General features: G+C 40.2%; 1 protein-coding gene across 1 annotated transcript in view; it reads right to left on the bottom strand.

Annotated features, from left to right (window-relative positions):
- Positions 1-447: 447 nt before the first annotated feature.
- ARSB (arylsulfatase B) overlaps positions 448-12034 on the bottom strand; it is a 178759-nt gene continuing 167172 nt past the window's right edge. Inside the window, exons 7-8 of the mRNA XM_012664539.1 lie at positions 2462-2584; positions 448-1277 (exon numbers count right to left, since the gene is read on the bottom strand). Of these exons, the coding sequence (XP_012519993.1) occupies positions 1012-1277; positions 2462-2584 (389 nt within the window). The 3' untranslated portion in view covers positions 448-1011. The remainder of the gene's footprint in view (positions 1278-2461; positions 2585-12034) is intronic.

Below are 12034 nucleotides of genomic sequence, written 5' to 3'. Positions count from 1 at the left end.
GGGAAAAGAGCCACTGGGGCGCTGGGGGTGGCAGGAAGTCTAGAGAGTGAGCCATGGCTGGGGAATGAAAATCTAGGATAAATACACATTTCTTTATTGTAAAAACCAAAACTAAGGGCCGGGCGCGGTGGCTCACGCCTGTAATCCTAGCACTCTGGGAGGCCGAGGCGGGCGGATTGTTTGAGCTCAGGAGTTCGAAACCAGCCTGAGCAAGAGCGAGACTCCGTCTCTACTAAAAATAAAAAATTAGCCGGGCATGGTGGCGCATGCCTGTAGTCCCAGCTACTTGGGAGGCTGAGGCAGGAGGATTGCTTGAGCCCAGGAGTTTGAGGTTGCTGTGAGCTAGGATGACGCCATGGCACTCTAGCCAGCCCGGGCAACACAGTGAGACTCTGTCTCAAAAAAAAAAAAAAAAAAAAAAAAAAAACCAAAACTAAGATGCAGGCATACAGCCATGTTGACCTTAACAATGGAATGGGCCTTATGTCTGGTGACGAGATGAGTGAGTGTGGGGTGAACCAAGGAAGGTCATTCCCATGCAATGCCTAAACATGATCTCTCAGACAGAACCCCTGGCCAGGAGAACCATTAACAATTGTCTGCTCCCTTCATTTGTTACAAGAAATTTGAGTCATTCCAATAAAACCAGCTATTGGCACAGGGAAATCTAACGTCGGACTTGTGAGGCAAAGAGAGCCAGCTGCTCCGGCCTCCAGGATGCACTGAGAACTTCCTATTTCAAGTTCCCAGCTGTCCCAGAGCCTAGGAAAAGGGGATGAACCTAGCCACCCCTGCCTCCAGACACATGCCCCGGCCAATAACAGGAGTGTTCTAGATTTTATCAGCTTTGTAAATGCACTAGGGGTTGAAATTAGATCCCTCAGTGTGGTTTTAGGAGCAAGAGAAGTGCCAAGTGAACCCAGGTTGGGATAACAAATGAAACAAGAGTCACGAGAGTAAAGGCCTGAAGTCCAACTTGCAGTGGGAAGGTTTTCTGGCCTCGCCGAAATCCTACATCCACGGCCCCCACGCCCCAGTGCCCTTGGGATCACAGCGGGGGTCCTGCGCAGGGAAGTACACGGGCACTGAGTGTTTATGGTAGAACTGCAGGCGGGAAAGGAGCTTCGAGACGATGTGGGGATATTCTCTGGACAGGTCATGCCTTTCTTCTGGGTCCTGCTCAATGTCAAACAGCCAGAGGGTCTTGGTTGGTGGGTCTGATGAGGGTATCTCAGAAACATTATACTGAGACGGTGGAGGGAACCAGTAACCACAGCCTAGCAAAGAAACAAAACAGGTCATTGAGGGAGAAACATGGTAGGCAGGTTCTAATTTGCAGAAGGGGGCTGAGGACAAGGCTGGCTGTGGGTTGGGGATGTGGACACATGAAAAGATGTGGCCCGTGATGCCGTCTCTAGGTTTGTCTCGGACTCTGACTTGTGGTGCTTTAACTAGACATATCTCGCTGCTGCATGGCCAGGGATGTCAGGAGTGTGCGTGCATGTGTGTGCGTGTGAGGGGGATTTTTAGTTGTCACAAGGACTGGTAGTAGGGCTATGCCTGGCAGTTAGTGGGCATGGGCCAATGATGTTACAATGTCTTGTGATATACATGAGACAGTCCCAAACAATAAAGAATTGTCTTGTTGCAAATGCCAAGAATGTCCCCATTATAAGTATTGCTTAATTGCCTCACAGTATTAACCATCACACCATGTATTTAAAAAGCACTGAAAAGATGTCACTTTTAGAGAATATGATCAGGGGAAACAACCTTCTTCCCCAGCTCTGCCATCAGCTGAGGGGGTAGCTCTTGGAGATTGATTCTCTTTGCTTGCCGAATGTGCTGTGCTCAGTAGGCACACGTATCTGAAATCCACATTTTCCATGAAGCATTAGAGTAGCAGTTTTCCTTATATCCCCACTACAGTTAATTCTCAATTTTTTGGTCTTTTTTTGGGGGGTGGGAGGTAGTGAGGACCAGTAGATGAAACCATTCCTTCTCCTTCAGCTGCCCCAGAGAGATGTTTTGCAAAAGGCAGTTACTTTGGTAAAACTTTTCCCTGATGTTCTGGTGGGAAAGCCTACGTGGGCCAGGACAAAAATGGAAGCTGTGTCATTGGGAACAGGCTGAGTCTTACAAGTGGGAAAAGAAAGCCCTGAGTAAATGGTCGTCTTCTTATGACACACATCAGGAGGGATCATGAAAGATTTGAAAGACAAGTTAACATTTCAGGTGTCTGAACAAAGAGGTGAATGGTAGGGCTTAGGAACCTCAAGGAGCCAAGCAGGAAGAGATGGCAACAGAGGCGGGAAGTAGTTAGAACAAGAGTGATAATGTCCTCCCTTTCTAGAGGAATGGCCAAAGGAATACAACTCCACGAGGGCAAGTAGACTGGAGATATTGCCCTGCCCTGTCTACCACGGGAAGGGAAGTATGTTCCATAAGCTAAGCATTGTACCTGGGTAGCCTGTGAGGAGTTTCCAATTTCCATGTCTAATTGCAGCATGGATAGATGTGTTAAAAGCTGAATATTCTGGAAGAGAAGACGCACCCTTTGCTGGGGCCATGCCGTTCCCAGGACCTGGGAAGAAATAGTTTGGAAGAATTAGATCGCTGTTATTGGAACGTGTCGTTATAAATCACCATTTTATGTGCTTCTTGCAGAACAGTAGCTTTTATTCAACACTGGAGTGCAAATGTGTATCTTGCCACAGAAATGAATCTTTTATTAAATGCAAACAGAAAGCTATAGCTATATGTCAGTCATAAACCACCACAAATATAAAGGAAATCCCAAAGAGATTAGAAGACTAATTCATCCTTAAAATCACTATGTTCTGCCAATGTACAGCTGGCCATATGCAGAACAGTGTTTTTTACAGTAGCATGAGTTGGTATTTTGCGGTTGTTTTTTTTTTTTTTGCTGCTAAATGCTTAAATTAAACACATTTTCCCTGCATACTAATTCCTATGTAGATAGTATGATAAATTATAAAATGTATATTTCAATGGAGTCTATCTCAAGCTATGAGAGTTCAAGCATGCTATGATAAAGAATACATTTATTTATTTATTTTTTTTGAGACAGAGTCTCACTGTGTTGCCCGGGCTAGAGTGCCGTGGCGTCAGCCTAGCTCACAGCAACCTCAAACTCCTGGGCTCAGGTGATTCTCCTGCCTCAGCCTCCAGGTGCATGCTACCACACCCAGATCATTTTTCTGTTTTTTGTAAAGATGGGGTCTCACTCTTGCTCAGGCTGGTCTCGAACTCCTGCGCTCAAGCGATCCTCCCACCTTGGCCTCCCAAGAGTTCTAGGATTACAGGTGTGAGCCACCGTGCCCGGCCAAAGAGTACATATATTTATTTATTTATTTATTTTGAGATAGAGTCTCACTCTGTTGCCTGGGCTAGAGTGCCGTGGCGTCAGCCTAGCTCACAGCAACCTCAAACTCCTGGGCTCAAGCGATCCTCCTGCCTCAGCCTCCCGAGTAGCTGGGATTACAGGCAAGCGCCACCATGCCCGGCTAATTTTTTCTATATATTTTTAGTTGTCCAGCTAATTTCTTCTGTTTTTAGTAGAGACGGGGTCTCGTTCTTGCTCAGGCTGGTCTCGAACTCCTGAGCTCAAATGATCCACCTACCTCGGCCTCCCAGAGTGCTAGGATTATAGGCGTGAGCCACCGCACCCGGCCTTTTTTTTAACTACACGAAACATATAAGTGAGCAGTGCTTAATTAACTATTCAGACAGGATAAGGATAAATTTGGTATACAAATTATTGATTGGTATCATGGATTACATTAACTTATCATTTTGAGGTTTTATATTAATTGATCATCAGGTTGTTGAGGGAGCAATTACTAATACCTATCTCTTCTGGAGTTTGGAACCAATCAAAGGGTAGAAGCTAGACAGATGGAGCAAAAAATATTGCTTTTGTTACTGACAAAATCGACTAGGGAGAACATGGCTTCAGATCTGTGTCAGGGAGAGCTTGCTCATAACTGACCCTTGATTCAGAAGGACTTAGCCACCATCATTGATCTTGCCAGACACGCGATGGGCTCGTGGAGTGCACAGCCCAGAGTGCTCACATATATCTAGGTGACAGGCTGGCTCAGGAACTAGACAGACAAAAGGGTCTGGGTCGAGATGCTCAGATGCTCAGTTCTCCTTTTGGATAACTCCCTCCTTTGCCTGCCTGTGGGGAGGGGTGAATAGGAGCAGCAGAGGTCTTCCACTCTTGTGGAAGGCACTGCTGGATCATGAGGGCAGGCTATGGAGGTCCCTCACCTTACTCTGACTTGTGCATAGTTGAAAGCCTCAACTTGGAGTCTAGCTGAGTAATATTTAATCTGTTTTAAGCCCATGTTCATCTGTTAACTTTGCAAATACGGTCAGGGAAATCATCTTGAGAGCACATCAAAAGGATGCTTAATTACCAGCCCAATAACAAATTGCCATCGTGTGTGATATGTCTGTAAGAGTACAGACGCCATCACGGTGATTAACCCATCTGTTTGCGTTTCTTTTATAAAAGACTTTGAGAGTACCCTCCTCCTTGCCAAAGCAGGACTTCTGTGCTCCTCAGGGTTTGATGCAGGAAGCCCTGTCAGTGGTAGGAAAGGCAGGAAGTCCCACTATTTTGACAGTCTTTTGGAAATGACCCTGCAGAGGAAACTGATCCAATAAACACCGGTGCTTTCAGAGCTTCAGTCTGAACAATCACTCAATGACACATCTTTAGCACCAAAGAGGAGAATCTTTTTGAATTCTTGCTTCTTTGCTTGTGGCTATTTTGGCTCCAGTGGCACCCGTCCAGCCGATGCTTCTAGCGACTGAGGTGTGTGAGGATGTCTATCCCAGGAAGTGGGTTCTTAATACACAGACTGTGGAAAGCTGTGAGCCCTCATGATTTGCTCCTCACAAGTTTGTATGAAGGTCATGTTTTGATACCAAAGAATGTTAAATAAAACAAGCATATTTTGTGAACATAAACAACAAAAAAAGGAAATTTGTCTCAGCTATACTTATATTTATATACTTTTTTTGTTAAAACAAACAGGAACATAAAATACCTAAACAATAAATAAGCTGAAGACTAAACGACGAAAGAGACTATTATCTCAATTTTATTGGCTTTCATTTTGAGAAATTAAACAAAGACAAAATTACAAAGCTTAATATAACTAACACTCTGCGAGCCATCACCCTAAATGGACTGATGTTAACATGTTGACATGTTTGCTTTTTTTTTTTTAAATAAAAGAAATTAGACAATAAAGATGAAGTCTCCTTTGTCCCATCCTCAACCCCAGGCCCTTCCTGTGCTTTTCCAGACAGAGCACGCTGCTATCATGACTTCAGGACATTCTTCAGCCATATCAAAGTACAGTAGAACACATGAGTGCCAAGGAATAATACATAGTACTATTTTATGTTTTAAAAATGTATGTGTGTGGCCGGGCGCGGTGGCTCACGCCTGTAATCCTAGCTCTCTGGGAGGCCGAGGCGGGCGGATTGTTTGAGCTCAGGAGTTCGAAACCAGCCTGAGCAAGAGCGAGACCCCGTCTCTACCAAAAATAGAAAGAAATTAATCAGCCAACTAAAAATATATAGAAAAAATTAGCCGGGCATGGTGGCGCATGCCTGTAGTCCCAGCTACTCGGGAGGCTGGGGCAGTAGGATCACTTGAGCCCAGGAGTTTGAGGTTGCTGTGAGCTAGGCTGATGCCATGGCACTCACTCTAGCCAGGGCAACAGAGTGAGACTCTGTCTCAAAAAAAAAAAAAAAACAAAATGTATGTGTGTGCTGTTGATGGGAATGCAAATTAGTATAGCCACTATGGAAAAGAGCGTGGAGGTTTCTCAAAAAACCAAAAACAGAACTATCATATGATCCAGCAATCCCACTGCTGGGTATTTATCCAAAGGAAAGGAAAACAGTACAGCAAAGGAATACCTGCACCCCCATGTTTATGCAGCACTATTCACCATAGCAAAGATGTGGAATCAACCTAAGTGTCCATCAATGAATGAATGGATAAGAAAATGTGGAATATATACAGACTGGAATACTATTCATCCATAAAAAGGAATGAAATTCTGTCATTTGCAACAACATGGATGGAACCAGAGGTCATTATGTTTAATGAAACAAGCCAGGCACAAAAAGACAAATACTGCATGTTCTCCCTCACATGTAGGAGCTAAAAAATGTTGATCTTATAGAGGTAAAGAGTAGAACGATGGTTACAAGAGGGTGGAAAGAGTGGGGCAGGGTGGGGAGTGAGCATGGTTAATAGGTACAAAAATCTAGTTAGATATAAGGAATAAGTTCTATTATTTGATAGCACAGTAGAGTGACTATAGTTAGCAATAATTTATTGTGTATTTAAAAATAGCTAGAAGAGAAGATTTGAAATGTTCCCACCACAAAGAAATGACAATTGTTTGAGGTGATGGCTATCCTAAATACCCTGATTTGATCATCACACATTGTATGCATGTATCAAAATATCACATGTACCCCATAAATACGTACAATTGTATATCAATACAATTAAATTAAAATGTACCTGTGTGATATGTTAGACACAGTGTGCAACTTGCTTTATCATTCACTATTGTGCGTTTAGACCTCTGTGATTATGTACGTGCATATATTCCTTTTAATTGTTTAATATTTCATTATATAAAAATACCACATTTTATTTATCCACTCCCCTATTGACGGGCATTCAAGTTGTTTTAATGTTCTTTTTTTTGGTATTATAAACTATTCTGAAATGAATATTGTTATCCACATCTCCTTGTGCAAATGTGCTAGAGTTTCTTAAGAACGTGTGTCTAGCAGTAGAACTGTTGAGTTGCAGGGTGTGCACACTTTCAACTTTACAACACATGCTACTTGGCCCTCCCACTAATTGTCTCCCCATTTCTCCATACCCTATATCTGATATTTCAGACTTAAAATTTTTGTCTAAGAACTTTGACAGAAACTTCATCTTTTTTTTTCATTAAATTAGCAAGAATTTTCTCTGTATCAATACAGAGGTTGCTTTAAAAATAGCACCCATAGAGAAAAGAGCACAAATCGCAAGTGAACAGCTCGATGAACAGTGAACTCTCCCCTGTCAACACTGCCCGATCAAGAAACAGAACATGACTAGGACTTCAGAAACCCACGTCAGCAGCCTCCAGTGACTTCCCTCCTCTCCCCTGGTCACTGCGATGCTAACTTTGAACAGCAGAGATTATTTCTGCCTGCTTTTGAACTTAGTGTGAATGGAAACCATATAGTATGTTACTCTTATTTCTGGCTCCTTTTGATCAATATCATGTTTGGGAGATTCATCTATGTTGTTGGGAATCAGCCTGTTTCCAGCACTTCATTCGCTTTCATTGTTGGATATTATTCCATTGTATGAAAATTCCCACAACCTCTTATATTTAAATTTAAAACTCACCTGGGATTGATTTTTGTCTATGAAGTGAAGTAGGAATCAAGATTCATTTTTTCAAAATATGGCTTTCAACTAACCAAACCCCACTAATTACAAAGAGTGTCCTTTTCCTACTCATCTGTAGGGATACCTTTGTCAAAACCTGTATGTCCACATGGGGCGAGTCTGTCTCTAGCGTAGCATTGGCCAGTGGAACTTCCTGCAGTGATGGAAATGGTCTGTATCTGTGCTTTCCTGTGCTACAGCTACGAACCACGTGTGGCTATCGAGCATATGAAATGTGGCTGCTGTAACTCAGGACTAAATTTTTGAGTCAATTTAATTTTAATTAATTGAAACTACCCCATGGGGCTAGCAGCTACTGTATTGAATAGCAGTAGCTATTCAGCTCTGGAGTCTCTATTCTGTTCCACTGATCTCTTGTCTGTCCTTGTGCTAACACCACAGTCTTAATCACTGTAGATCTGTAAGTTTTTCTATCTGGTACTATATTATCTCCCAACTTTGTTGTTCTTCAAAATTAATTTCATCATTCTTTGCCTTTTGCATTTTCAATATAAATTTTAGGATTAGCTTGTCAAGTTTCACAAAATACCTGCTAAGATATTGATTAGGATGTATTGACTCTAGGGATCAATTTATGGGTATTGAGCCTTAAAATACTGAGTCTTAATTAATAAATACAGTGGATCCCAACATTTATTTAGGTTTTAAAAATTTTCTCTAAATAATGTTTTATGATTTTCTGTGTAGAGGTCTTAAACATCTTTTCTTAGGTTTACTCCCTAGTTGGCTAATGTTTTTTGATACTATTATAAATGATATTTTAAAATGTGTTTCATGTTCTAAATGTGTATTGCAGATTTATAAAAATGTAATTGACTTTTTAATATATTGATTTTGTATCCAAGGACTTTGCCTAAATTCATTTGTTAATTCTAATCCTTTTTTTTAGAGACAGGATCTTGCTCTGTTGCCCAGGTTGGGGTATAGTGTGGCACAATCGTAGCTCACTGCAGCATGGAACTCCTGGGCTCAAGTGATCCTCCTGCCTCAGCCTCCAGAGTAGCTAGGACTACAGGTGCACACCACCACACTCAGCTAATTTTTAAATTTTTTTGTAGAGATGAGGACTTGCTATGTTGCCCAGGCTGGTCTCAAACTCCTGGCCTCATGCAATCCTCCCACCTCTGCCTCTCAAAGTGCTGGGATTACAGGTGTGAGCCACCAAGCCCAGCCCTATTCTTTTCATACATTACTGGATTCACATTTCATTTAGGAATTTTGTACCTATGCTCAAGACAGAAATTAGCCTATAATTTTATTTATTTTAATGTTTTTATCATCCTTTTGAATCAAGATTGTATTGGTCTTATAAAAGGAATTGGGAAGTGTTCTTTGTTTTACTATTTCCTGGAAGAGTTTATGTAAGATGGGTGTTACTTCCTAAATATTTGGAAAAGTTTATTCATGAAACCATTTAGGCCTAGAGTTTTCTTTGTGGGAAGGTTTGAAATTACTGATTTAATTTCTTTATCAAATATAGGATTATTCAGATCTTCTATTTCTCCCTTTGACAGTTTTGGTAAATTGTATTTTATTAGAAATTTGTGTAGTTCATACAAATTTTTCTTTTGTATTTCTTCTAAATGTCTGTAGTGTAGTAATATTGCCTTTCATTTCTGATATTGGCAATTCATGCTTTTCATTTTTTTTCCCCATGATAAATTTTGCTAAAGGTTAATTGATTTTATTAGTCTTTCCAAACAACCAACTTTTGGCCTCGTAGATCCTTTCTGTAGTATGTTTGTTTTTATTTCATTAACTTCTTCTTTTATCTTTATTATTTTCTTCCCTTTATTTTCTCTGGGCTTAATTTTTTGTTCTTTTTATAAGTTCTTGAACAATAGATATTCAGCATTTTTCATTCCTAATATATAAATTTAATACTATGAATTTTCACCCAAGCATCAATTAATTTTTTTATCATACAAATTTCAAATGTGCATTTTCATTATTCAGATAAAAAAGTTTCTAATTTCCATTGTGATTTCTTTTTTGACTCACAGATTATTTGTAAGTGTATTACTTAATGCCCAAATACTTGAGAATTTTCTAGTTATCATCTTATTACTAATTATCAGTTTAATTCCACTATGATTAGAGAACATAACTATTAATTTAAAAAAAACTTTTAATTTTAGAATTATTTTAGATTTATAGTATATAATTGAAATCCTTTGAAATGTGTCGACACTTGGTTTATGGCCGAACATATAGCCAATTGTATAATGTTTCATTTTCACTTGAAAGAAATATGTAGCCTGAAGTTGCAGTGATCTATATATCATTTAAGTCAAGTTTGTTAACCATGCTGTTCAAATTTTAAAATCGTTATGGCCATTTTTGTTTGTTTGCTTGTTCTATCAGTTACTGAGAGAGGTACATTAAAAATCTTTCATCATGACTAAGAATTTATTTCTCCTCTTAGTTCTATTGTTTTTTGCTTCATACATTCTGAGATTACATTATGAAGTGCGTACAAATTTATAGGTTATTATAACTTTCTAGTTGACTGGATTTTTTTTTTTATCATTTTGAAAAATCCCTCTTTAAGTCTAATAATGCTTTCCCCCTTTAAGCCTACTTTGTCTGATGTATAGACACCCCAGTTTTAGCTGCCATTGTTGTTACTGTTAGTCCTTGCATAATATATTTTTTTCCATCCATCTGTTGACATGGTATGAGGCTCTTCTGCGATACAAAGAATATAAAACAGGGTGTGGTAGGCAGGATAATTGCCCCCAAAGATGTTCACATCCTAATCCCCCAGAACCTAAGCAAATGCTATCTTCTATGGCTATAGGGACTGTGCAGATATGATTAAGGGCAAAGACTTTAGGATGTGGAGATTATCCCAGATTATCTAGGTGGGCCCAGTCGAATCACACCAGTCCATAAAAGCAGGGAGTATTTCCTGACAGTGGTCACAGGGAGATGTGGCCACAGAAGAAAGGTTAGAGGGATGTAACATTGCTGGCTTTGAAAATGGAAGAAGGGGGCCATGAGCTCAGTAATGTGGGCGACCACTAGAAGCTAAAAAAGGCAAGGAAATGGGCTTTAGACCAGAGCCCCAGAAGGGAACGCAGCCCTACTGCCACCTTGATCTTAGCCCCCTCACTCTTGTCAGACTTGTGACCTATAGAACGATAAGAGAATACACCTGCGTCATTTTAAGTTTGTGGTAACTTGTTACAGCAGCAATAGCAGCAATAGAAAATAAATAGGGATGGAGCTTTGCCATTCGAAATTTATAAGTAATTAGGAAGATAAGATTTACATATGAAATAGTTAAATAACATGAGGCAGAATATGACTGAGGTCAGACAGCAAATGTCATAAAAGTTCATGGTAAGAGGAAGTTGATAAAGGCTGAGGCACAGAGAAAACCTTGATGAAGGAAGGAGGACTTTAGGTAAGACTTAAAAATGCACCTCTTTGTTATCCACCAGGCTTCCCCACTTCTAGAGTAAAAGAATTGTGGGTATGTCCTATGTTTGATTCATCTCTACAACCCCTAAGATAGTCTAGAGCCATGGTACATCAGCGTCAAGCACTCAACAATGTTTACTAACTCAAGAGGTGACTAAGAATTGGATGAACAGAGAAGGGAATTTTAGATTGAAGAATGAAAGCAGCAGCTCCAATGACTTAGTGCATTTGAAGGACGGGTGATACAACTGCTGCAGAAGGTGCAGGTGAGATCCTTGGATAGATGGGGTAAGACGAATTCAAGGAAGTGCTAAATACTATGCTAAGGAATTGTCTGTCACTTTGCCTTCCAATCAACAGGGAGACACGAGAGGAATTTAAATATATATTTTTAAGGACTGAATTATTTTTTTCTGACAGTTTTATTGAGACAGTTCACATATGATACAATTTACCTAGAGTGTAAAATTCAAAGGTTTTTTAGTGTAGTCACAGAATTGTGCAACCATCACTGTAATGTATTTTAGAACATTTTCACCATCCCAGAAAGAAACCTGTACCATTTGCAGTCATTCCTCATTTCCTCCCTTATCCTCCAGCCCTACGCAACCCCTAACCTACTCCGTGTTTCTTTGGATTTATCTGTTCTGGAAATTTCATATAAATAGAATCATACAATATGTCGCCTTTTGTGTCTGGCGTCTTTCACTTAGCATAGTTTCATCCATTTTGTAGCATTTATTCGTACTTTATTCCTTCTTATTAATGAATAATATTCCTTTCATTGCAGTATATTGCTGAAAATACACCACATTTTCTTTATCCATTCATAAATTAATGGATACTCATTTGTTTCTACTTTTTGTCTATTATTAAGAATGCTGGCTGGGCATGGTGGCTCACGCCTGTAATCCTAGCACTCTGGGAGGCCGAGGCAGGAGGATTGCTTCAGATCAGGAGTTCTAGACCAGTCTGAGCAAGAGTGAGACCCCGTCTCTAATAAAAATAGAAAGAAATTGGCCAAACAATTAAAAAAATAGAAAAAATTAGCCGGGCATGGTGGGACGTGCCTGT

Source organism: Propithecus coquereli, unplaced genomic scaffold (assembly GCF_000956105.1).
Source record: "Propithecus coquereli isolate 6110/MARCELLA unplaced genomic scaffold, Pcoq_1.0 Scaffold9, whole genome shotgun sequence".
Classification (NCBI taxonomy): Eukaryota; Metazoa; Chordata; class Mammalia; order Primates; family Indriidae; genus Propithecus; species Propithecus coquereli.
Note: the sequence above shows the minus strand (reverse complement) of the source record. Positions and strands in the feature narration are given on the sequence as shown.